We start from the raw sequence: 27,500 nt of genomic DNA, 5'->3' as shown, positions 1-27,500 counted from the left end.
TCTACCTACCCTATTCCAATCTCCACTCATGTCAGTCCCTTTTTCTTCTCTCTTTTTCTTCCACTTTTTCAAACTTCCTACTTTTCATTTCCTCTAATTTTTCTCTTTTCTTCGCATACGCCGAACGGTATTATCGTTCAAAAACCTTGTTTCCCCTATCTTACTAACTTTATCCTCCTCTCGCTGAATCATAAGCGAAGTATCATATATCTGGATCATTTTCGTCGTTCCTTCGACTTTTTGTCCCTCTCTCTCTCTCTCTCTCTCTTTCTCTTTATTCTTTTTAATACCACCATCGACGGTACGAACAAAATTCGTGCTAGTATTCCACTACTTTGCTTCGAATGGCATGAAATATCTCTTTCTCTCTCTTTGTCTCGTATTTTACCTTTCAATATTATTCCATTCTCTCTCTCTCTCTCTCTCTCTTTTTTCTCGTGTTCGTATCGTTGAGCTCCTCTCGCTATTTCGTTTCACCAAAATTTTATATCCGTGGAATGAATTTTTTTATCTCGTTCACGAGGGAAAAATAGTTCGCGATGATACTGCGCGAAAATCGTGTTACTATCGCAATGGTAATAAGCGCCAGCACGTCGCACTTATTACGAGCAGTGCGAACGCTACTAGTTTTTGCGGTATATCGCACGCATCACCGATAAGCCATAGCTTATCACGATGAACGAAACGTACATCATCCTCTTTCTCTCTCCCGTCAATTAATTTATGTTTCTTCCATTGTGTCCCCCGGAGCTTCGCTATGATCGCGCCGATAGAACGTTTCGAATTTCGTTTCACCGTAGATTATTTATGGAGGTTTATCGGTGAATCGCAACGCAACGGACGACTCGCTAGCGTTTTTTTCCCAATGAATATTTACAGCGACCTATCATCATGCAGTACTCTTTCCTCTGTCTCTCTCTCTCTCTCTCTCTCTTTTTTTACGACCAACTCTGATGGTAAACAACATAGTGCCTACCTCAAAACGTAGCACGAACTTTCTATTTCTCGAAACGACTTTCATTGGGTACCATTTACTACGTCAACCGCTTTTCATTTTTCATTCGTACGCTTTCACAGTTTGGTGTAATAGAAGAAGAAAAAGATCTCTTTTTTGATAGATTTCTCTTGGAATTTTATGAAAATACAGCGTGAAATACTTGAAAATAAATGGGTAAAGGTTACGAAAGAATCAATGACGAGCATTGATCGTATATTGAAAAATATAATAATAAATGAAACATGTGCCATCAATTTAGATAGAATATCACGTATGATTTTAACGAGGGTAACCTAACGAGGGAAACTTTCTCAGAGGGAGATTGTATGTCCTCAATTAAGCTCCCGTTCGATATCATCCATTCGGACGTTCGATGAGAGCGCTATCGATAAACTAGAACTTATCGTACAATGAGATACGCAAATCTGATCTCATTGTACCTTACATTTACGAGACTCTGGAAACTCCTTTATTGTTTCGTTATGGAATTCGAACATTGTAACGAACGTTGGTGTCACGAACCAATACCAACGACGAGAGATACCATACCGATGATACTCTCAGTTGCTTTCCGTTCAGCAACCTCGTTCAACCTTCTCGGGTTTCGATTCGAAAGAGTAAGAGAGAGAAGAGAAGAGAAGAGAAGAAAAGAGAAGAAAAGAGAAGAGAAGAGAAGAGAAAAGAGAGAAAGGATGAATACTGAAGAGTAGATGGATAGGAAGAAATAAAGAGGGAGAGATAGAGTGGTAGAGAGATAGAGAAGAGATTTCAAGTGCTGCTAACGCGGAAGTATAGTGGTACTGAAAGATGGTTGCCGCAGGCAGGCACGCTCCTCTCAAAGTGCTGCTGCCCTAAAACTTTAAATCTTGTATCTCGCGCCTACGACATTCAAAACTCATTCTCTTTCTCTCTGTCTCTCTTTTTCTTGAGTTTTTTTTTTATATCTTTTCCGTTCTCATTCTCTTTTTCTTTCGGTCTCGTACGTGTACGCACTCTCCTTCAATTTTCATCCCGGTCGAGTCCTCGGCTCCTGTTTACTTTACGCTTTACTACCGAGGAATGGTATTAACGGTAGGTTTCTCACATCAAAGAAACTCGGGCGAACGTTAATCTCGCTGAAGGATCATTTCGAAAGAAGGGGTGGGTAGCTTTAAAGAATGACGCTACGGCCTGTTTTCTCTCTCCCTCATTTTCTCTTTCCCTCTCTTTTTCTCTCTCTTTCATTCTTTTTTTCTTTCGTGACACAAGAACGTTAGCACTTTGGAAAATTTCTCATCATGCAATCAACGTAATCATTTTTCCTCGTACGCGATCTAATAATATCTATTGTCCTGATTGCTTAAATTTTATTGTATCTATTTACATGTATGTTAATATATTACTATGCATTTATTTTTCTGTGCATCATAAACAATTAGACCGAATTGATTATTGAGAACCAATTGCATTTCACCTGGTCTCTCCTTGATTATTATAATAAGTACATTGCACGCATGTAATCTCGTATTATGATCAAACCGCATGAAGATCTTTATCTCTCTTTCTCTCTCTCTCTCTCTCTTCTCATATTTAATGATGTCGTATTTCCACATAACCAGTTAGTGGAATCGATTAAACGCTTCGCACTCGATAATTTCGCATGACGCGAATTTGTTTCATAATGGAGAACGTTTCTAATCTCGAAATGATTAGCAAACCAGCCGATCGACGAGCCGTTTATACGATCGAATATCAAATAACGGAAAATTGTGGAAAATCGTTTCGGTACGGTGCGGAAATTTGTCGTGTTTTTCGGCGATTGCTCCTCGTTTTCCGTCGACGAGAGTGTGTTCGAGAGAGAGAGAGGGAGAGGGAGAGAGAGAGAGAGAGAGAGAGAGAGAGAAAGGGAGAAAGAGTGAAAGAGCATGAAAAGCAGTTATTTACAAAGCCATTGCGTCGTTTTCGCGTTCCGTATTATTTCTGCCCTACACCACTGCGGTGATAAATTTCGCGAGACTTACAATGCGAATGAACGAACTAGCTACCGAACGAGATATCCTCGACTTGGCAACGATTCTGCGAATGCACGCGTGGATGCATGTGCACGATTTAATGCTTACCCCCTCAAGTACGCATTATTAAAGGATTATTCCATAACGAAAGGTGAGTTTATTGATATTAAATATTTGTCGAAATTACAGTTGCATCGATTTACCTCTATTAACGTTGTTATTGTTGTCGTTATTATTATTATCATCATAATTATTATCATCGTCATTCATATCGTAAAATATTTTGAAGAGCATTAATACTAATATACAAATTCAAATCGTTCGAATCTTCTAAATAAACGCTTCATTTATGTTTCATAGAAGCGTTATGAATTAGCAATGCTAATGAATACATCTCACGGGGAGGACTTTGTAATTAGCTGCGTAACGAACCCTAAAGAAACGAAGGAAGGAGGGTAATTAGTCTTCGATAAAAATAAAGAATGTAGCAGTTGTTCGAACGTGTTCCAAACTCACCCTTCCCCCTCATTTTTTCCCTCTCTCTTTCTCTTTTTTTCTATCCGTCCATTCGTGGGAAATAAAGAAAAGAAAAAAAGAAGAAAACAAACAAATATCAAAAGGAACAGAAAAAAAGAAATGATACAAGTATTCATTGAATTTCTCAACTAGGGCTTCTACCGAAAGCATACTCGTCTAAAAATACGAGAAGACAACCGGTCTACGACTTGAATATTTACCGTTAAAATAGTACCCCGGAGGAAAATAAATATGCATTTACAAGCGCAAATTGTGTACACGGAAGATGGGATGTATACGAGATGGTCGAGAAAAGAAAAGAGAGAGGATTACTAAGAGAAAAAAAAAACAAAAATAAAAAAGAAAAAGAATGGAAAAGAAAACATGAAAAAAATATATAAAAATGTAACGAAGCGCCACAAATTCGCTTTCCTAATCCTGCCGTTGGTGATTTTACTCGCTTTATTCTTCCCGATTTGAAATTTTTGAATTATCTTTTTATTATTATAAAATACTTAGTCGAATATGTTTTAACGTACGAAGAATTATTCTCAGAATTAGAAGCTACAAAATCTAAAAAAATATAATATCATTAAACGACTAGCTCGTATTACGTTGTAACAAAGAACGATAGAGAAAGAGCAAAAGAGAAAGATAAGGTTGGTAGGACGAGAGTAGAAAATCCATTTGCAGGAGCGACGATTCTTCTGGCCTAAGCAGATAATACCTTACATCCTGGAAACCTGATTGCCTGGTACACGGTGGTCGAACGTGGCCAGGCCACCGGAGAACAGCAGCTTGTTGTATGTACGTAACTATGTACGAAAGAGAGAGAAAGAGAGAGGAAGAAAAGCCGGACTGAGGACTAAAGGAGAGAAAAACAGAGCGAAAGAGTGAGAGAGAAAGGGATAAAGAGGAAAAAGAGGCACGGCGAAGAGCGACGGCAATGTTACCTCGAGCGATAAACTTTGCTGGAGCGATCCTCGGGGAAATAAAGTTCCGGAATGGTTGCGAAGAGTACCGAAGGTCTCCACCCTGTTCTTTTCCACCTACTAGCCACCTTTTGCTACCGTTCTTGTTCATTCTTTTCTTTCGCTTTCTCTTACTTTTCACTTGAACCGCGCGGGAAACATCAGCATTTCTTATGTTTTCCATCTTTGGACTGTGGAAACTATGGCATCTCATGACTCGTTACGTTGATTACGTCTCTAATGATTCTGTCTTTGCGATGTAAATAATTCTTCTTCTAAATATTTAGGTAAATGAGTAAAATTCATAATTAAAAGGAAAGAGAGAGAATATAAAAAGGTAAAAAATAAGATGAAAGAAACTAGAACAAAAATAAAACCTATTTCAATAATACGTGAAATAATGTAATAATAAATTTATTTTTAAAAAGACGATAATTACATTTGGTAGCAAAGTTTGATAATCATGTCTGATATCAATGAAAGCAAAGGGAATATTATCTGAAATATCAAAGGATCTTATAAGCTTTAAAACGTATCAAAAGATTATGTGCTCGTTCGAACTTTAGATTCGAATAATAGCGAATCTAAGGTCTTTACTCGAACTCTAAGACTGTAAGCAAACAAAGAAATATATATATAAAGAGAGAGAGAGAGAGAGAGAGAGAGAGAGAGAGAGAGAGAGAGAGAGAGAGAGAGAGAGAGAAAAGCGAACGCTCTTACGTTAGCGTTCTATCATGGAAACGTCGAAGAGACGTATCTACCTAAAGGATTCAGCTTCCCGATTTAGGTACTCACCGAAAATTCGGCCGGTGAGTTTAGCGAGTAAAAGCTCATGTCGAGAAGTACATCGTCATTCGCTTACGTCGTACGTAATCGGATTATTTTGATCGATCGACTCTCGAAAGTAACTTTCGTTCGCAAACTCCGATAAAGAACATAAATTGATTATACCATTTATGTGTAGACATAATACACCGAGGTTGTAAACGAGAAGTATGGCGATCTTTAAAATACCCTTGCTTGTTTTGTCACGTTTCGACGTAACTAAAGCCCCTCATAAGATTTTATTCTTAGGAGGGTGGATGGGAGAGGGGAGAGAGATAGTTGGAAAAAAAGAAAAAGATGAAAAAGGAAGGAAAAGAAAAAAGTGAAAGAACGAAAGAGATCGCGGTTAACGACGGTATCACTTTACTTCTGAGTTTAAATCGTGTAAATAAGATCGTTACGGTATAAGGGCCCAAGCTACGTGATTCTTCGTAATTTATTGCCAACCTGAATCGTCGTTTGCCGGTTCGCGCGTCGAAGCAAAGCATTTTCCATCCAATTACGGGATCGATATAGGGGAAAAGGGAATACAAGCAAGTATATTCTATTCTTCTCATTTCTTCTGAGATTGGCGTACCTTTAGAAAATAACTTTAAAAAAGTTTTACTCGTTTTACCAAAAGTCCAATTTCGGAAAATAAATATTTTCTCGAACTAATAAATTGTAGAAATATTATACAAACGTTTATAATATCTATCTCAAATATTATATTATTCATTATAAATATACTTGTGTATAATAGATATATATGTACATTTATACATGTGTGTGTGTGTGTATATATATAAACACTTAATATTTGTCTATACACGTAAAAAGATGTCTCTAAATAAAAGAGAAAAGATAATACTTTCTCCATAAATGTGGGTTATAGCTATGGGCACCGTATCAATCACTGTCTCTCTCGTCTTTGCGTAACACTGAGTTTCGTCGATCTCAAGCTTGGTTTCTCTTAAGGTCGGGACAAGAAGTCGACATTGAAGTCGACGTACCGTGAGGGCTAGAAAGGTGCGAAGAAGACGTGTATATAGGCGATAGCACGCATAGATATAAGGAATTTATAGGCGATGTAGTCACGAGCGACGAGTCAGCGAATCGGACGGAAATAGATATACGTGATAAGGAAGACACACGGGGGGTGATAAAACGAGGGTTTCTACAGAGAAAGAGAGAGATAGAAAGAGAGAGAAAGTGTATGTAGGCGAGAAAGAGGAAGAGAGATACGTACACAGAATGACAGAGACAAAGCTAGACAGACGGAAGGGAAGAGAAAGAGAAAGAGAAAGAGAGAGTGAGAACACGATGAAATGGCTGATCGTTATTAACGAGCCAAGTACCTCGTTACCGGCTTATTATCTAGCCGGTTATAATCAAATTGAATTAGTGCAATGAAGTGTACTGTGAAATTTCTCCAGCACTGGTTCCCTATCGTCGCAAGACGGTCTATAGGCAGATTTAACTCTTTAACCATATCGTTCACTAACTGTCGATATAATTCCTTTACGATTTCTAAGAACATGCAATAATGACGAATCTTATGGTTCTTATCATCGACACGAAACTCGGTAATTAAACAGATTAGAACTTTAACATAAGCAAAACGTCGTCAAACCGAGTCAAGCGTGACGTATTTGAGATCACCTACTAAGATAAAATTATAAAAGCTCTTCTCTCATCGGAAAGATGTAGGTAATAAAAATGCGCGGGCGTTAAAGGATAATTTATGCATAAATCTCGTTGAGATTCGCCGTAACTCGCCTCTATAAATTTCCCAACGTGGTATTATATTGCTTCGCCGATAAAGAGGATACTACGGTCTTTTGAAAATTAAATGGTAAAAAGGGAAAAAGGAAAAAAGAAAAGGAAAAATATGTCGGTATGCACGGGGGTATGGGAGCGTAAAACGAGACACGCTTTTATCGTTGGAATTCCGGATGGATGTTTTCATTTCCCTTTGAATTTTCGATATATGCGAGAGCAGGACGACTATATAAAATTCCGTTTGAGATCGCGCTTGGAGAATTAACGCTCGATGATGTTGAGTCGAGTGGGGGAATAGAGGGTAACGTGCACAATCAGTAGCATTCTGATCGGTCAAGCATAATATCGAACTAGCAATCAGGGGGTTATCCGTCAGAAACGTGACTGAATAACTTGCGGAACTAATGCGAGTCATTGTCGGACAATTCAGAATAGGAAGGCCGGATGCACTTGATTGGATTTCGCCTCAAAACTTTGTTCGGACTAACTTTGTAAATCATTCAAATTTTTTAACTGATATCGACTTTCGTGAAAGATAACTAATGATGGAAAAAATGATTTTACGTGTTAACGCATAAGTTATTTATTATTACGATAGGAAAGATCTTGTTCTGTCGGATAAATCGAACCGATAGATACGATATTAAGATATCGTAGTAAACTCAACGTCGATTAGCTTGAGGAGAGATTAGGCTTTAGAATTTACGGCTAATTGCTAAATGAGAGAGGGAGGGAGAGAGAGAGAGAGAGAGAGAGAGAGAGAGAGAGGAGAAAGATACTTGGCCAATACAAATTAGGTCGACATTAACATTCTAAGCTTATGGGTGTTCGAGGATTAGAGGGGAAGAAATACGGAAGGAGGAGATGATGCGCGATTAGCGGGATCGTTGTGGATCCTCGAACCGACGAAAACGGCAGCAGCCTCTTTAATTATTCAAACTTGTAAAGAATGTAAGGATTTTATATAAATGTATAAACATTATATATGTATATGTGTGTGTATGTGTGCACGTGTATATATATATATAACGAATTTCAAATGTAGAGATACAAGGTTAATAGTATGAAACTATTGTAAAGTTCGAATGGTCGTCATTGTCCTGGTATTTGGGGCGGCGTATAGTATACTAGCTACGCCCAAGTTAATCATGTGACATATACGCGATCTAATTGTAAGAAAGGGATTCGATATGTAACCATGAGAGGAATTATATGTTATATTGCAAACAAATCAATATCATATTTTTCATAATTTGTTTAAAGTTAAAAAAGAATGTAATATTTTATCAAAAACTTTGACATTCGATTTAGTATGTTATAGAGATCATTGAGTAAGCCAGGAAAACGATTTGCAATCGCATATAAATATTTCAATAATCTCCGATAATTGAGAAACGAAACGATACGGAATCGCATTAATTCCGCGATATAATCGAGTTTATGGAAGGCCGTTATGAAGATTTTAATAATTTCCCGTAACGAACGAGATCGAATCAGGGCCATGCGATTGTACGTATGATACTCATACGTGAATGTATGTATGTGCAACGAGTCCACCAACAATAGCGTTAGAACACGACGAAGCCTTGTTGTTTCTCGATGATCATGCTGGAGATTCGTTTCGGTCTTCGTGCGAACGATCGAACGAGTCTCTCGCGCATTTAAACATTCATTATTTTTCACGGTGAGCATTTAAATCATTCGATCGGGAATTCGTTGGTTAAATTGATCATCCACAGTGGCATCGGAGGTAAAACGAGAGTCAGGTCCGATAAAATGCTGTAAATTTTGCGTTTAATTCGGACAATGACCGTCTATAATAGCCTGCGAATGTCATTAAGCCAATTGCACGGAGCAAGGTTCATCGACACCGGCATTCGATCGGCGCAATCAATTTCTCTATGTACTATCTATTTTGCACATTGATGACTCCCGTTTGTGAATAAAACGCGGCTAAGCTGTGCGTTAGCGTTGGTCTCATGAAAACAAGATAATCCGTGGTTCACTAATTGGTTCGCTAGGAAACAAACACAAAGGAGCATCGTGACTAATTAGCGTTCGTCCTTTTGTTAAAATTACTCAAATCAATCGTGTCTGCTATAATTGCTATGATCGTCAACAAAAGAAATTACATAACAATATTACGTTGGACAATAAAAGACGAAGATATTGCAATAAAATTTAAATAATACGTCAAAAGGAAAACTCGTGTTTTATCAAAACCCATGACATTATATCTTTAACTCTTTCCGTTGTAAAATCGTAGAAAAGAAAAAAGAAGAAGTAACGTGAGAGGAATGAAATCGGTAGTCCTTAGGTATGCTCTAAGCGACTCACTTTTCGTAAGAGAGAAAGAAAGAGGGAGAGAGAGAGAGAGAGGTACAAAAGATAGATATAAAAATGTAGCTCATACCGCTCACGTTTTTATTACACGGACGTAAACATAAGGTCGTTAAAATTTTCCTCGCAAGTAACTCCGTCGCGAGATAACAAAAAGAAGAAAACTTGTGCGAGGGAGATAAAGAAAGAGAGAGAGAGAGAGAGAGAGAGAGAGAAGGAAAGCAAGGAGAAGCATGAGAATGAAAGAAAAAGAAGAAAATACGTCTAGTTTGTGGTTAAAGCCGACGGCGTACGGTTAGATGCTACTGCGTGGACCATTTCCTCACTTTTCTCTCTCCTCTCTCTCTCTCTCTCTCTCTCTCTCTCTCTTTTACTGCTCGTCAGTGAAACTAAAGTCTCATCTAACGAAAGAGAATTTATTTGCTGAGTGTCGAAATAACGTCGACGATTTCCGCAACGTCGCCGTCGCCGTCGTCGTCGTTCTCATCGTCTACATACGAAGACTAAAATGGTCTTCCGTCGTTCCCTTCTCATTTGCTTCCACCATAATAACACCACCATCAATTTCAATCACGAAAGGGGCGCCTGGATCTTTCAGCTTCCTTAAACTTATATCCTCTTCTTCTTCTTTTCTTACCTTCAGTGTTACCGATCTCATACACGCACACAAGTAAACGTAAAGTTCCCCAAAAGGGAGGATCCAAAACCATCCGTTCTTCTTCTTCTTTCTATCTCTATCTCTCTCCTTTTTTATATACCAACTCTCACATAACTTCTCCAATATCAAGCTGGGAGGAAATTTTCTCGACTATATCTGTATATACATTTACAACAGTCGTAACGCGGCTTTACGAATCCCATAGCGTCTTTCTTTCCTTCAATGTAATGTACGATGACGTTGCAATTAAAAGTTCACGACTAACGTGTTGGCCTCGTTAATAGATATCCTATTCGTAGTGGTTGATTCGATGTAAAAGCCAGCAGGTAGGTAGATACTCGATGGTAAAGGGGGCGTGAAAGATAAGGCGATAGACCGTTTAAATGCCTTGGGGATAGCAAAGGGTACTTCTCTCTCTCTCTCTCTCTCTCTCTCTCTCTCTCTCTCTCTATCTCCTCTCTCTTTATCTCTATCTCTATCTCTTCTTTCTCTTTCCCTTCCGGAAAGGGTAGGCACGAAGAAAATTCAAATCTCACTGAGACCCCTGTAATCTCAATTGCGATCGATTCGAATAGAAAAGCTGGGATGGCTTGTAGATATATAGGTGGTTTCTATTCACAATATATAGGGTGTATATGTATAAATATTCAAGATGTCGAAGGACAAAAGGGTCTAATAAGTAAGCAATTAATAACAAGGTGAAATGCGATGTTGTATGGCGAAGAAAATACGAATGGGTTAAGACACGGTATGTTGTAAAGTAATGTTAAAGACAAGGATAAAGAACGAGAACGAGAAAGAGAAAGAGAGAGTAACAGAGAGTAACAGAGAGAAAGGGATTACTCGTCGACACAGCACGGTTCGTAATTTCCTGACGTCGTTGGCCGACTGGAAGGGCAAAACGTCGAGGGGTGGCAAACTGGGGCGGCTCGTAAAATTAACGTAACTATGGCAAAGCCTCGAGTTCTCAGCCGCACGAGCGACATGTCTGCATCATGATCAATGGCGTGTCGCACTGGACGCGTTGGGACGATGGCTTTGCCCGCTACTGCGCTCCTACCAGCCGAGTCGACAATTTATAGTGGTCTAACGGCCTTGAGTCTCCGCGAATGCTGCCCAAGGTTTTAGCGTAATCGTGATAGATCGATCGCCGAAGAATTAACGTCGAAAATCGAGCATCCTGCTACCCTTCTTCACCCTTCTATGTATATCCTCCTGATCCTGAAGAAAGATGTGTCTTTTGACATATGTAGGTTCTACGTATAAAAGCTTACGAGAAAGATCGATATACCTGACATGGTCCTTTTCCTTTGATAATACCACGAACAGGAAGATGACGGATTCGATTCGATAGAAGCTGCAAAAGTTGTACTCCTAATGGTATATTCACGAGAAACGCATTAATAGACGTTGTTACGATCGTGCGGCTTAAATCCCAAATGCAACGACCTTTTTTATGGATTTTCTTTCATAGGTTGTATTAATTTATATGTTGATTTATGACCGTAAGTGAAAGATAAAAAAACAAAAAGAAAGAGCATTTGTTATACCTATAATGACAATAATGTTAATTCAACGATAATAATACGATTGATAACAGCAATGAATCACATTAACGAAAACAGATATTAGCAAAGTGCAATGTAACATTCATTAAAGTTTCATTAATGACTTTCATCATCGGGATACGGCATTCTTCCTACTGATAAAATAATCATATCCGACCGCCATCATTGTATATCCAGAAAATAGAATTTTTTTCTATCAATACAGAATCTGAATTCAATGCAAGGTTCAATAAAAACAATTTTCCGGCAAAAATCAGCTGATCATTCGAGCGGTATAATTGTTGGGGAATAATCATATTATTATTATTAATTCCGGCTCATATTTCATAATTTACTTTGCACGGATTATTATCCGGATGAATGATAAATACGGATACGTGTCAGTAAAATGTATGTTGTTTTTCGCACAAATAACGTTCGCACGCTTCTATCGCGGTAAATCGCTTTTTAGTGATTACACGATATTTTAAATAGAAAGAAAGAAAGAAACCAATACCGTGTAAACTCATAGAAGGCGTAGATTTATAACGAAATATCGTATCAATTTTCTTTTCCTGTCTCTTTTTTCATTTCGTGACACGATTCGCTCACGATTCGAATACCGTTTGTTTGATAAGAGACGAAAAGAGGGAAAAAAATGAGTGAAACATATAATTGACAATCACGGAAAAAGCATCAGTATCCTTTGTCTACTTAACGAACCGTAATACGACGCATCTCGACATTCGCTCCTCTCTCTCTCTCTCCTCCCCCCTCCTCGCTCTCTTTCTCTCTCTCATATGCGCGCGCTATTTAAAAGAATAGCATTTCATTTTTATCATCTATGTCAAGCATAAAGCAAACAAAAGAATAATGCGTGGGCAGGAGGCACACTTTTCGCGTCGAACGAAATATACCGTGTGTATGTATCTACGTGTGTGTTCGTGTATATGTATGTAAGTATGCGCGTGTGTATTGGTGTGCGTGTGCGCAAATGTCCTAGGTAGGTAGAAAAGGGCTGGATTACGCATCCTTGACATGATTCTCATCATTGTCTCTCTTCTCGTATATTTTATATGTGTGTATATATATGTGTATATGCGTGTGTGTACATGTGTTTGTGTGTGTGTGTGTGTGTGTGTGTGTGTCACATGCACGTGTACTCTCGCATTTTCACGAAAGACTACGATAAAGCGACATGTCTCTTGTAACGTTTGCGTCGTATCGAAAGTTTCTTGAACGGACGGTCGTCACGATAGAATACACGCTTTGGATAATAGTCGAGATGAAGTTTAGTCGGCGTCATGTCTATGTTGAAACATTAAGACTCGAGACACGCAAACAACGTCTATACGCCTATGGCATGATCAATCGTGCGTCAACTCCAAGGCGAAGGCTTAACCTCGTCGGCATCCGGCACAGCCAAAATTTATGACGTTCCGAGTGCTTTTGGCTAGCACATTACTACGTCTGGGTATATTAATCTTACACGTGTAGGAAAGTTCGAAAACGTTTCGAGACATTTGTCAAACTATTTCTTCAATATAATTACTATTAGAATAATTACCATTATATTATTAGCATTATTATCAATTATATCATTTTCATAAACTGATAGGTCTATCCTGTATTTGTATCTCTACAATTCTCTTCTTTTAAATTTATTATAATTCTATTACATCTATTATTAACGTCGAAATGTTATAATGATACAGTGGAAATTAAGAAAATTGATTGCCTATCACCGACGATCGCTCATAATATCAAACATATTACATATTATATCATTGTTTGATAATTAATTATATAATATTTAACATCATTAACATAAGAAATCCTATATGCAATATCAGGCTATAAGCGATATTAACGAATTTATGGAAAACGCGAAATGAGCAAATGAATAAACATTTTTATGCTCGTTGATAATCCTTCCAAAAATTAAGAACAAAATATGAAAAGCAAATATCTTATATATGTTCTCGAAGTAACATTGTGCGCAAGAAGTATTATCTCTGATAGTACCTTACCGAAGGTATGTACGTACACGTATCTAATGAGTCCAGTTCGCAAGGAGAGTAAGCACAGAGTATAATGAGAATGAATTATGGAGATGCGCGGAAGTAAACGGCTCGAGGAAAGGTCACGTCACAATTTTACACATCCCTCTTTCTCTTTCTCTTTCTCTTTCTCTTTTTCTTTCTCTTTCTCTCTCTCTTTTTTGCTCTCTTTGTCTTACTCCCAAAATCGTTATTCGCAAAATTTCAATTAACGCGTATATACGTTTCTTCGATAACATTTATTCCAAGCTAATATAATAATTAATACGTATTAACGAATACCACATGTAAACATTATAATATCATATCTGGTGATTTTTTTGGGCGTATACGAGATGTTTTTCATATTTTCCTGATACGTTTTTCCGTCACGAGTGTTAAACGGAACGTGATTTGTGTACAAAACGAAAAACACAATGTGCGTGTATGTTTATGTAGCGGGGGTAGGTGGGGAAACGTAGCATGCGAGAACGTGTTTGTTCTAAAACGCAATAAAGAAATGTTTCAGGAATACAAAGTAGAGAGATGCAAAGAATTCAAAACTAGTTCGTGGATACTTGGATCGTTTTATTTGAATATTAATATTTTAGGGAAATAATTCGTGCATGAGAATGACGCTGTTGCATCGAAAGTACGTATTTACTTTCGCCGAGAACGAGGATTATGATTTGAACTTTTCAAAAATGTGAGACACCGAAAGTGAAGGTAAAAAAGTTACTTAATATTTTAAAATCGAATAAGATCATTACGATTTAAATTATACGTAAAAGTATGGAGGTTGCGAACAAAAGCTATCTTTCATTTCTTAATATGCGATCAATGATAATATCATAATATTTTAAGATCTTTTATATCCCTTAATCAGCTCAACTGCGAGATTTTAGAGTTTAAGATTTTGAAAGATTTCATAGATATACTAAGTTATAAAAGTGTATAGACCCTCTCCGTAAACATCATAAAAATCGAGCGATCCAAGAACGAGTTAGACTCGTTTAGTGATCTATAAAATTGCTATGATATCGACATTATATCGTAAAATTCAACATTTCAGAACGATTTCAAAGATCTTTGTAGCCAACAGCAGTCGTTCCTACGGGAAGCGAAGCTCTCGACGATTCGAATAAAATCTTTGAAAATATTTCGGCCGATCGGTCAGGTCGAAATGGGAACTGCGAACGGTGAATGGTCGGATCGCTTTCGTCGTTCAATCACGATGAAACTCAAGCGCAACACTCGCGAATCGGAATCATTCGCGATATCCGATATCGTGCGCCAAAGAGACGCGACTTGGCTTTTAAAGCCGACGAGCAGATTCGAGATTTGAGAGAAAAAAAAAAGAGAGAAAGGAAAAAGAAAAAAAATGAAGAAAACGAAGAAAGAAAAGAAATAAAGAAATATAAAGGGAGTCGTTCCAAGGCGCGAAATAGAAACGTTATCATAGAAATGATAAAAAAAAGATAGAGGGACTCACTTTGAGCTCGATGACGTGGTACACGGTCGGTCCTCCTGAGGGGGACCAGCTCGTCGTCGTGAAAAGATAAATTTATCGTCGAACTCGCTTTTTAATTCCCACGACGACCGACACACCGTTGTGGGCGCGCGCGCGCGCGATAGCAAAGAGAAAATCGCAATCCCGAGATCTTGTTTTCGCTCGAGTTCGGTACTTCAACCCTCGACCGAGGGCTGCGATCGAGAACGCATGACGATCATCGCCGTTGTCCAGGATCGTCGACGATCCTGTTCTCTTTTGTTTTCGTACAATACACACGAACGAACTAACGAACCCGATTTTCGGTTCTGGCACGACGACGATTGGTTCGTGATGGTCTCCTCGCGTATCCTAGACGTAGTTATCCTCTCAAGGAAATTCTTAAAGAGATGAGGACGCACGACCTTCCTCGATCACTGCTTCAGGTACACTGTCACGTCACACCGCTGCACTCGCGGCCACGGCTAGCGCACGTACCCCGAAAACGTACTACACCACTCGACTTCTATCGTAAAATTCGTTTTTCCTCCTTACGTCGTTTCTCCCTTCCTTTCTCGTATTCTATTTCTCTTTTTCCCCCGTTTAATTTTCTTCCTCTCTTTCTATTCGCTCTCTTTCTATCTCCCTTTCGTGTTGTAATACAAGATAGGGAAGAGACTTTTCGTTGGGGAACACTCTCGAAGTAAACCGTGTCACCTCTTCGGGATGATAATGTAACAGCGACGGTAACTCGTATCGTCGGCGTCGCCCCTGTACTCTTTTCCTCTTTTCTTTGCTTCTCTCTCCTCTTCGAGAGAAAGGAAAAATAAAAAAAAACAATAGGGGACGATCACCAGCTTAGATCCTCCTCCTTAGATCCAAACGCATCGGTAATCCTACTGTGAAGCGAGATATCCACTTTTACCGTAGCGAGGAGAGGAAGTAGGACGACGAAAGAAAAAGGGAGGACGCGCGCACGCAGCCACGCACGCACGCACGCGGTCGCAAATTTCGAGAACGAGGACGACAACGACGAGAACAACAACGATGACGCCAGTGACGATGACAGCGACAATGACGGCGATGGTGACGGTGACGATGACTACGATGACGGTACGTAGGAGCCCTAGGAGAGAGGAGAAACCCTTAGACCGGATCCACCGAGTTTCCTTTCGCCTCGATTTTCGGTCCCCGCCACCCCCGCGTTGCACAGGCGCGAACCGCTTTCAGAATTTCCGAGGGTCGAGCGCCGCGCACGCTGGAGCGACGAGGAGGAGAGTGCCTGGTGGGAGCACGCGCGCGAGCAAGCAGGAGAGAGAGAAATAGAAGTCGAGTGGAACCGCGGGGGGGATGTGAAAGAGGTGGCTGTGGGGGTGTACTGGATCGAGGTCGTCGCTGTTCTCTCTTTCTCTCTTTTTCTTTCTCTCTCTCCCTCCCTCTTTCTCTTCCTCTCGCACACGTTCGGTGTAGATCGAGAGGACTAAGAAAACACAGACTAAACTGCACTAGCCTCGATACGAGGCTTGCATATCGTAATAGCCAATGGATTATTTCCTTCTATTTTTTCTTTTTATCTCTCTCTCTCTCTCTCTCTCTCTCTCTCTCTCTCTCTCTTTCTCTTTCTCTATCTTTCTCTCTCCCTCTCTCTCTCTCTCTTTCTCTTTCTCTCGTTTTCGTATTTATCCCTCGTCGTATACGACTCCTCTTCTTCCGTTTAGAAAGTTACGTCGTCGGTGCGACGAGAGGATCGTGGCTACCGCCGTGGCTGCTACTGTCGGCGCTGCCGCGCTGCGTGGCCGACAGTCTCTCCTTGGTGGGGATTTAATAGTGGGGAGGGTGGCGCAGGCGTTTTGCTGCACCGACGCATTGATCCCTGGAATTCGTGGGGACGACGACGACGTCGACGTCGACGGCGACAACGACGGCGACAACGACGGCGACGACGACAACGACGACAACGACGACGACAACGACGACGACAACAACGGTGACGACGACGACGACGACGACGACGACGACGACGACAACGACGACGACGACGACGACGACGACGACGACGACGACGACGACGACGAGGACGACAACGAGGGCCAAGCGCGTGTCCACCCTTGACGAGAGAAGAGGGAGGTAACGAGGGCCGCTGGAAGTAGGGAGGTGGAGGAGGGTGGAAAAGAGAGCACCGACCCTCCGAGCAGAGTCGTGTCTGCTACGAGCCTTGAGTGTCGCCCACACCTGCGGATCACCCAGCGACCACCCTCTTTTTACCACCCCTTCCCTCGCTATCCCTCTCTGCATTTCTCTCTCTCTCTCTCTCTCTCTCTCTCTCTCTCTCTCTCTCTTCCTCTTTCTTTATTTCTTTTTCTCTCTTTCGCTCTTTCTTTCGCTCTCTTTCGCTCTTTTCTCTCTCGAACGAGACGACACTCAGTCAGCCACGATCGAGGATCTCTACGACCGATCGAAGACTTGATCTCACAGATCACCTCTTTCCAAGTGTGCTGAGTAAAAGTAATCGTCGAAAAAGTAAAAAGGACGAATTTGTAGATCGTGCACCGCAAACTTTTCCACCGATCGTTTCTTCTCTTCCCTCTCTTTCTCTCTCTCTCTCTCTGTCCATCTGTGTTTCCCTTTTTGTCTCTCTCTTTCTCTGTCCATCTATGTACCTCTCACCTCTCTCTCTCTCTCTCTCTCTCTCTCTCTGTTCTTTTTTCTCTCACACTCTCTTTTTCGACGATTTTCTTTACAATTGTTATACTTTTCTTTTTTGTTCTTCTTTCCTTTTTTCTTTATGTTGTTTGGTGTTGAACACCTTCGATCGTCTAAACGAAAGACCAGCTTTCCGCTCGATACGAGATTGAATTTATTTGTTATATTCTTTAAATGGATAATGTATTTCGCTTTTCGACGTGAACCGACGGCACGGTGGGCTCCATTGTGCCGAGATGAATGCCCAGGATGAAGAGCCACGGGAGGGACTAAGATAAACACAACGAACCGAGTGAGTGAATGTAAGTCTACATGTGTGTATGCGTGTGTGCGTGTGTGTATATGTGTGTACGGAAGAGGGAGAGAGAGAGGAAGAGAGATAGAATGCGAAGATGTAGGGCAGGAGGAACGAGGATTCGAATCCTTCGACGATCCCGACTCACTTTTCTTCGAATAAGCGCTGCTTGAAAGAGTCCGAGCCATCGATGGAATTGAATCCTTCCGTGTGATGCACGAGGACCATCGATTATTTTATCGGCCGAATCGCTCGGGGAAACTCTACTTTTGGGAGTCGATTCGAAGGCGGCCTACATCTTGCGTTTACCGCGAAATGTGAATAAGAGTAAGGTTTACGATCGAAAAAAAGTATAAAGAAAAATAAGAAAAAAAGAAAATGGTTCGTTCCTTCACTTTTTCTTTTCTCCCCTTAATTTCGATACTTTCGAGTAGAAGAAATTAAAGTCCTTTGTTTTTATAATTCTTTCTCTCTTTTTTCGTTTCTTGGAGGATAATCCACCGTACGGCTGATTCACGGAAATTTCAGGCAATTCCTTCGAAGAGGAATCCCTTCGTTCCATAAAGTGAAATAGTGAGAATGAATACGTGTGCGTGTGTGTGTGTATTTTTAGAAAGAGGAATTAAAAAAAGAGAAGAATGTTTGGTAATTTTGATTTGTTAATTTATAGGTATCCCATCGATTCTACGGAAGCCAACCAAAAAAAATAATCAATATTTTCTCTCTCGTAATAATTATTAATTAATTAAGACAAAAGTACAAGTCGATAAGAAAAATACGAGAAGATCTATTTAACTTTGCGAATACTTTACAAATCTGATTCTTTCCCTGCTCTTCCTCAACTTCTTCCCTTCTTCTTTCTCTCCAGAGAAAGACCACAAAAAGATCGTTCTATTCGTGATTTTACGATCGAAAGAAAATAACGTAAAGGGCAAACGGTCGCGGGAGAATGTAAAATATTCGCGAAGTCTGCGTCTCGTGAATGTGTACTAATGCTGAATAAGTAACGAAGAAGACGAGCCTGCCGATTTCTATCAGCTCGTAAAATCCACATCGTCCCTACGTTCTTTTTCTTATCTTTGTCTTTCTTGGTCCTTTAAAAAAATTCTCTGTAGTCTTAGGAATAGCAAACCGGACGGCACGATCGGACGCGTAACGAGGCGCTCGTGCGAGAGGAAAGTAACGATTGGACTATCTGTCTTTGGGAAAAAGGAAAAAAAAAGAGAGAAAGAGAGATAGAGAAAGAAAGCGCAAAGGCGAGATCGTTTGTGGAGAACGAATCGTTTCCTAGCGTGAAATCCTTCGTGTTTTCGTAGAGATTGTTAGATATATAGAAGAAAAAAGGGGATGGCCTTCGTCAATACAAAGCAGAGAGGATAGGGTATAGTAACGCGACCCTTCGTTAGTCGCGTCCGATTCCTTCTGAAACGGTTCGCGTTCGTCTTCATTCGTACGAAAAAGAAAAAAAAGGAATCGTTTCTCTTTAGCGTTTCTCTCTCTCTCTCTCTCTCTCTCTCTCTTTTTCTTTCGAATTATCTTGTTTTTGGAAAAATGTCATGTCTCGAGTGTCGTGTAATTAAATTGATTTGTGAAAATAAATGACGGTAAAGTCGTCTTGTCTCTCGTGAAACTCGAGAACGAGATCATTAAATTTAAGGAAATATAAATCTGTAAGATTCAAAAAGAGAGAAAAAGAGAAGAAACGAGTTCGAAACTACTTGTATAATAGTTATAATAACATATAATTCATAGTTACCTATCTGTCCACTTATCTACCTGCCTATCCTATCTACCACGTAATTTATCGTTCGTGTTCGTTTGATCGATGACACCAATTTTGGACCGTTGAAAATTATACGCTTACGTAAATGATACACATTTAATGCGACGTAACTCCCTATTTATCGTCGAGTGGATTACTTTTGGTAGCACAGATTATTCCTGAATTCGTTTGATTCGGACGAACGAACTTTTAACGAACATTGAAACGGAACGGGCTGGTTTATGTCTAGAAAAGTCGAAAAAAGAAAAAGAATGAGATCCTTGCAAATAATTTTTTGTTTCTTTCTTGTATTTACGATATATCTCTGGATTCGATTCTGATATCGTAAACATCATTAACTTCATTAACTTCTCGTATCATAAAATACATCAGTTCGTTATACGTTCGTAATATTACACATTCCGTGTTTTCAAGTATAATCGCATGACATCTCCCATCGTTCCTATTATCACAAGGAATTCGGTCATTTTTTTCACACAAAAATACTGCTTGTACTTTTTTAATCAGGCCGTGAGTAAATCGAGATCCCTCTTCGTTAAAGCTATTTCGTTTTTATACGAATGGGAAAAGTGCGTGTCGTTGGCATTATCTTTATTATTATTATTATTACTATTATCATCATCATCATCATTATTATATTTATTACTACTATTACTATTACTATTACTATTACTATTAGTAGTACTATTACTATTACTATTACTATTACTATTACTATTACTATTACTATTATTTTTATCGTTACACCGAATAAAAGGACATGCAAGCGTCGTTACGGTAACCGATGAGGATGAAGCTCGTGCAAACATCGATGTACGTTATACGCGTCTCTTCCTCTTCGTAGCTCGTTATTTGCAATAACCTTTCGCGTTTCAAACGAGTTGACACAAGGTAGTCCCGGAGAACGCTAAAAATTTGAACGGTACAACGAGAAATGGCGACATCGTTATTTCGAAATCGTTTAACGCGTCGTTACTCTTTCGAGATGAATTGAAAGTACCTTTCGTTTTCTAATTTCACGCAAATTCTTCAACAATAATAATGCTTTGAAGAATTCAAAAATCCGGAAGAATTTAAAAGAAAAAGAAAACGAGAAAGAAAAAGAAGGATCATAAGAATATTTTCAGATTCCTTTCTCCTAGCTCCTAGCAATTCCTTACTGCTTCTATCTTTAATTTACTTTGCTTTCGAAGTATGTACTTGAAAATCAAGAGAGAAAGAAAAAAAGGAGGAAAAAGAGATGTCAAAGAAAAGAAAGAAAAAGAGAGAAATCGGAGAAGATCGAAAGACGGATCGGCTTAAGAGTAAGAAGAATCCGATATCCTTATTTGTTCTCTTCGTTCCTTTTCTACGTCTTCCTCTTCTTCATCCTATCTTACTTCCTGACCAATGAGGAAAGAGGAAGAGTGCTGCCTGAAGCAAAGTAAATGCGTATGGCTTGAATCCGAAGAAACGGATGTAACGGAATAAGAAAGGATAGAAAGAGGATGGAGAAGAAAAAGAAAGAGAGAGAGAGAGAGACAGACAGACAGAGGAATGGGTAGGACGGGTAGACAGAAGACGAAGAAGAGTAGAGGACCGAAGGTAGAGTACATAATGGTACTTTAAGAAATATCGAGAGAACGAGATAGTCGAAGAATGAAAGATAGAAAGAAAAAAAGAAAAGAAGAAAAAGAGAGAGAGAGATATGTAGAAGGGGATGCTGCAAGCTTAAATCGGACGTGGCACAGCGGATACTCGATATCGTCCCTTTGGATAAACCGAACTCGAGTGGCTCGAATAGTAGCTGACTTTCCCAGGATTGCCGCCTCGCGATCCTCCTCCGTCACCCTCCTTTACCCCTTTCTCCTTATTCCTCTTCCTCCTTTTCAACCTCTTCCCTGTTCCATTTCCACGGCTTCGGTCTTGTTTCGTTTTGCATCGAGAAACGACAGTTTTTCTCTCCCCATCGGCCTATACCATACCGGCCTCTCTCGTTAACAGACGCATCCCCTTATTCCCTCAACTACCTCCTTCACCCTGTAGAAGAACTTTTACCATAGCTGGCAAACCCCACGTTTTTCCTTTTTTCGTCGTTTCCTTTCTCCATTTGTTTCTGTCTATCTGTCTGTTTCATATTCTCGACATTTCTAATCTCCTAGTAGACGATAGGATTATTTGTATATTCTTATTTTGTTTCTTTTGTTTTGTTTTTTGTTCTGTTTTCTGTTTTGTATTTTATTATCTTTTTATTATTTTTTTTTTTTAATTTGTTTTCTTGTAAAATCGCTCCGATCGATTTAACGAACGTCAGTAATTAATTGGTTACGTGTTACGTACAAGATAGGAAAAAGGAAAAATCAACGAGAGCTTTCATATATTTTTTAATTGGCTCGTGTAAACTCCATGTCTGTCCGTCGATAGATGAAAAATATTATTTTTCTTGACCATCTACATATGTACGTACGTATATATTTTATTTAAAAACAATTATATTTTTTCTTAAACCAATAGAGAATCTAACAAAATCAAATTGAAAAAGGACATATCCCGAAGGCGTAGATATCAGCCGTGTAATCGTTACAAACAATTTATTTGTATATTGCGGATGTACAAAAGTATTACATACACGAGTCAATTGAAAGTTTATGTTTCGCACGTATGCGATCGTAACTGATAAATTGAAAGCGAAACGAATGCTATTTTCATGACTTTGCCTCAATCGTAAATTTTTGCTTCATTGTTTCATTCATGATACTTACTTCGCTCGAGACGTAAAAATTCTTTCCTTTTATTATTAAGATTATATTTATTTTATCATTATCATTATTATTTTATTTATTTATTATATCTATTGTTCTATCGTCATCATCTTCATCATCATCATATTTATTATTTTTATTATCATTATTATTACTATTATTATATATCGTCAATAAAAAAAGAAAGCATCTTCCGATTCCATTATAAGAACTCCAATATAATAACACTTTGACATGAATGGAAAAGACGCATCTCCAAACGATTATTTGTCTATCCTTTAAACGATAAACGCGATAACAATCGATAGGAAATAATTTCTATTCTTTCTCTTTCATCTTCTTCCTTTACTTTTTTTACATTTATTTCGTCGGGAAATACGATATTGCGAAGTGCGATAGATAAGCGTTGAAATTGCAAAGTTAAGACGGATTTAAAATCTCCTAATAAATATTCATTGAAGGGACGAGAAAAAGAAGGTGGAAGAAGAAGAGGAGGATATGAACGCGATTCATTAAAAAGCGGCGCGAATCTCATCTCTACTGCGCTACAAGTCTTCGAAAAGGGGAACAAAAAAAAATAAAATACGAAAGCGATGGTTTCGTCGTTGAAAAAGGTGATTTTCGAAACTCCTTTCCTCTCTCTCTCTCTCTCTCTCTCTCTCTCTCTCTCTCTCTCTCTCTCTCTCTCTCTCTCTCTCTATGAGTAAAGCTCCTCGCGTAAAGCTTTTCGGTCTACTTGTAATCCAGTAATGGTTTCGGAGAAAGCTTGATAATAAGCAACGTAAATGAGAGGGTCTCTTGTTATTAAATCATGCGTATCTTACCTACGAATAAACGAAGAAATAATGTTAAGAGCCAGCACGGCGAGCTTGCGCAAAGCAATATCTATTCCCCTGAATATCGAGCCGAAAGCTTTCCGCAAACTACCGAGTCAACGTCGTTAATTTGTTAAGTGGAAAACGAATCTGCTCGTTGCTCTAGCTTGACATTGACGGAGAACGAGCCTCGAATGTCGCACTTGCTTTCGCCTTTACTCGTCGCACAGCTCGATGACGCGTGACGAATACTCCATTCTCCCTTTTTCATTACACTTTTTTTTTACCATTTCTTTTTCTTCTCTTGTTTCTTTTTCCTTTCCTCTTTTTGTTTTTTATTTTCTCTTTCTTTTTTTTTTTTGCTGAAAACTTACAACTGCAGTCTTTCCTACTAGCGACTGATAAAAGATTTTCACTCAAGTTACATATATCGTTTTCTGTTATATTCGAAATATGAAAGGGAATAAATCGTGCGATATGAAATAAATTCATCTTTGAACGAGATTATTTTAATAATCAATCGCTTGAAATATTTTTTATAGATTCTACGTTGGAATTGATCAATGATCGTGATCTATTTAGCGATTTGCGCACATTTATCAATGATTCTCAAGAGTCTACGACTTTTTTGATCTATCATCGTGTATATTCAATGAAACGATGGCATTAATTCTATCGATAAATATAGAAAGTTTTCAAAGTCTATCCCGACGTATATCAATGACAAAATCGAAAGAATTTCTATAGAACGTCGATAATGTAGGAATCATACATTTTAACATCCGCTAGAGTTCGCTGAACGCAATACATGCTAGGAGAAATTAAATAACGTGTATGTCATTTTAGTTAAAACAAAGAATAAAATATGTTCTTTCTCAAGCTTTATAACATTTGTTAATGTAAAATGTTCTATTAATTTTAAGAATCGTGCACTATATTTGTCGAAGCAAGATATGTTAAGTAGAGTTCCCATGCAACGAAAGATTTACCTTCTGTATTTCGATTGGTCCTTCATTTTTTTCTTTGTACTCTAATTTTTAGAATATATATTTTTCTAATAGGGAATTAAGTATTATTTTATAATTATTATTTTGTATGTACGTCTGATAAATTTGGGTATACTTTTGATCATTACCATTGTAAATTTTGAAATTTTTGCAGAATTTACAATGTATCACAAGTAAACGCATGCGCATTATCAGTTATATATATATATACATACACACTATATATGATATATATATATATATAGTTGACATATACGTAACATATATGTTGATTTATTGTTTTAAAAAATATAAGTTTCAAAGTTTACAATGATGAATACACTTCTACCATTAAGAAAATTATCATATACAGCGCAAAAATTGTTAGTTAATAATATGATTAATCCGAAATATTCCATTGTAACAAATTTAAGAAATCTTCACATAACCTCTTTTAATACAAAAGAGATAAGAAATATAAATGAGAAAGTCAGAGTTGGTAATAAAAGATATGATTTGATTGAAGGAGAAGTAACAGGTTCAATTCATAATTTAGAACAGTGAGTATAACTAAAATAAACTAAAATAAACTATAAAACTCTCTGTAAAATATATTATTTCTATGATAAAAAAGTTGGTTATATACATTGTAGTTCATCTATTGTATATTTATTATAATCAATTTAAGATTTATATGTATATTTTTCAGAATAAAACTTTTCCCAGAAGAAGACACACCAAATTGGATTTTTAAAGGTATACCATATAAGGAATTACCAATTATAAATATAAGAGCAACTCGTAACAATACTATTCTATCTCTGACAGATTATAAAGGTAATCTTAATGTCTCCAAATCCAATAAAATATTTCTATATATATATATATTTACTTATAGTTATCATATATTTATAGGAAAGATGTTAGCAATACATTCTGCGGGTATGGAGGGTTTTAAAAATACTAGGAAAGGTACTAATGTCGCAGCACAACAAACAGCTTTAAGTTTCAGCGAGGTATATATGCATTTTACCACAGTTCTATCTTTTGACAAAAGCACGTATAAATGTTTCCACGTTTTCACGCATTTATGAAATATATATTTTTTAGACAATTCGAAGTAAATGTACACCAGTAATCAGAGTGCGTGTAGAAGGATTAGGCCCTGGTAGAATGGTAAATATATCATGATAAAATATATTTCAAATCTGATATGTTGATAATAGATTGCTATGAAATTGTTAGTAGATTAGATGTTGATAATAGATTACTAACAAAGTGTTAATAAAATAAAATATAAATAGTAAAATATGAGTAAACAACTATTTAAATAATATCATAAATGACTATTTATACAAATTATTTTATATTTTAGGCTGCTTTAAAAGGTCTTCAGTTAGGAGGAATAGAAATCATATCAATCACAGACAGTACAAAAGTTTCATGGTGTCCACGAAGACCAAGAAAGCCGAGGAGAGTATAATTATAACCTATACATAGAACAATATCTTTAAAAAGTCATCTTATTATTATAATTCAACAGTTATATGTATATTTACTCAAAATTAGAACTTCATATTTATATCATTGGAATTGCTAATTTCATAATGCAATATAACTTTCGAGTTACGTACTTTTCATAGAAACATTTTGAATTCAAGCCTGAGAATAATTCTGAATACTTTATTACGTTTTTTATTAAATAAAATTCTAAAGTTTTCAGTTCGATATAGAAAAACTAAGTAAGTTGAAAAAATAATTTGTCAACGTTGTGCATAGAAGAAAGAAAATTTTGAATTTTTATTCTCTTTTAATTTGAAGATAATTGAGAAAAGAACAACGGTTTTCACACGACTCGACGTGACGTGAAATTTCGGTCTTATATATAAGCGTAAAAATATTATTTTTTGTATTGGATTTACAAATAATCGATTATTCAGGTCTCAAGAGTCCTATTATAAACTGGAAATGCGTAGAGTCCCATAGGGAAGTTTGACCTAGATAGCTTAAAGTACCCTTGGGATATTGTAGCCTATATTCGGTAATTAAGCGTTTGTGTCCTTAACTATAAACTTTCAATGAAAGTTATACGCAACAGTTAATGTTCATCTACTACGCGTGTTTATTGCGCTGATTTATTGATGGTATTGTCTACGTTCTGTCAACCGAATTGATAGATATACAAGCGGGATGTGTGTAAACTTCTCATTTACAGCTTAATAACCGTCTTTATTAACGATGTATAAATATTTGGCATTGTTTTGTAATATATAATATAAATTATATAATAGTCTAATACTATTTACAATATTCGAATAATTTACAATACTCATTATAACATACTGAATTATTGACTAGAGCTCGACAAAATAACTCTTAACAAAACATTCTATAATTCTAAGCATTTCATGCATTATAATTAGTATTCATAATAAGGATATGTGTGTATGTGTGTGTATTAATTGAGTAATTGAGGAATTTCAGCTAATGAAATTATCGATTCGTATCTTATGAATCGTTAGGAACAAGTACAAAGATCAAATATTATCTACTCGACTCAAAGATCTGAATAATAATGATGATAAAAGTATCAAAGATCTAATCAATACATGAAGGATGAAAAGAAGGTAAAATTCATGGATAATGTTGATGATTCCTTGCATATACAGAATCATCGTTTTAACGTGATTTGTTGTGTGATCCATGTTACATATTCCGAGACTCTCGTGTAAATACCAGGAAGACGAGGTCTGGCACAACCTACTCCAGAAGAAACTACACCTACGACCATCATGCTACCATCAGGATGATTTCCGACCATAAGAGGACCACCACTGTCAGCCTGAAAGAAAATATGTTTCCTATAATCTTTTTTCCATATATTTGTTTCGAAAAGAAATCGATTTTACTTGTTGTAAAACATTTTTTTACGAATAAATTCATTTATGTTTAATATCTACGTCTTTCTAGATAGTTATATCTTTTTCTTTATTCTAAATTCAGTCCAATCAATTTTATTTTCTACTCTCTCATTCTTTCACTT

The 27,500-nt window shown here is 37.7% G+C and overlaps 3 protein-coding genes across 5 annotated transcripts in view; 1 reads left to right on the top strand and 2 right to left on the bottom strand.

Moving 5' to 3' along the window:
• LOC127073131 (zwei Ig domain protein zig-8) overlaps positions 1 to 16,923 on the bottom strand; it is a 178,318-nt gene extending 161,395 nt beyond the window's left edge. For 2 of the 3 annotated variants that reach the window (XM_051014246.1, XM_051014247.1), the window contains exon 1: positions 15,138 to 16,912. The gene's annotated coding sequence lies outside the window, so the exon portion shown is untranslated. Of the gene's footprint in view, positions 1 to 15,137 lie in introns of all 3 variants that reach the window. The other variant, XM_051014248.1, reaches the window with a different exon arrangement.
• Positions 16,924 to 24,720: 7,797 nt separating this feature from the next.
• Positions 24,721 to 27,412, top strand: LOC127072553 (30S ribosomal protein S11). The gene is made up of 5 exons (XM_051013037.1): positions 24,721 to 25,017; positions 25,167 to 25,294; positions 25,373 to 25,473; positions 25,568 to 25,633; positions 25,833 to 27,412. Exons 1-5 carry the CDS (start codon positions 24,788 to 24,790, stop codon positions 25,938 to 25,940), a joined length of 633 nt encoding a protein of 210 aa, XP_050868994.1. The 5' UTR covers positions 24,721 to 24,787; the 3' UTR covers positions 25,941 to 27,412.
• LOC127072552 (trypsin-1-like) overlaps positions 27,129 to 27,500 on the bottom strand; it is a 17,924-nt gene continuing 17,552 nt past the window's right edge. Inside the window, exon 5 of the mRNA XM_051013036.1 lies at positions 27,129 to 27,299. Within this exon, the coding sequence (XP_050868993.1) occupies positions 27,129 to 27,299 (171 nt within the window). The remainder of the gene's footprint in view (positions 27,300 to 27,500) is intronic.

This window comes from Vespula vulgaris, chromosome 2 (assembly GCF_905475345.1).
Source record: "Vespula vulgaris chromosome 2, iyVesVulg1.1, whole genome shotgun sequence".
Lineage (NCBI taxonomy): Eukaryota > Metazoa > Arthropoda > Insecta > Hymenoptera > Vespidae > Vespula > Vespula vulgaris.
The sequence above is the reverse complement of the archived record's forward strand: the minus strand, read 5'-3'. Positions and strand labels throughout refer to the sequence as shown.

Bases quoted from the DNA above. Each gene is read 5' to 3' on its own strand.
- LOC127072553 (XM_051013037.1), top strand. From the start codon at position 24,788: ATGATGAATACACTTCTACCATTAAGAAAATTATCATATACAGCGCAA. The intron at 25,474-25,567 runs GTATATATGCAT...TATATTTTTTAG, and splicing joins CAGCTTTAAGTTTCAGCGAG to ACAATTCGAAGTAAATGTAC. The intron at 25,634-25,832 runs GTAAATATATCA...TTTATATTTTAG, and splicing joins GATTAGGCCCTGGTAGAATG to GCTGCTTTAAAAGGTCTTCA.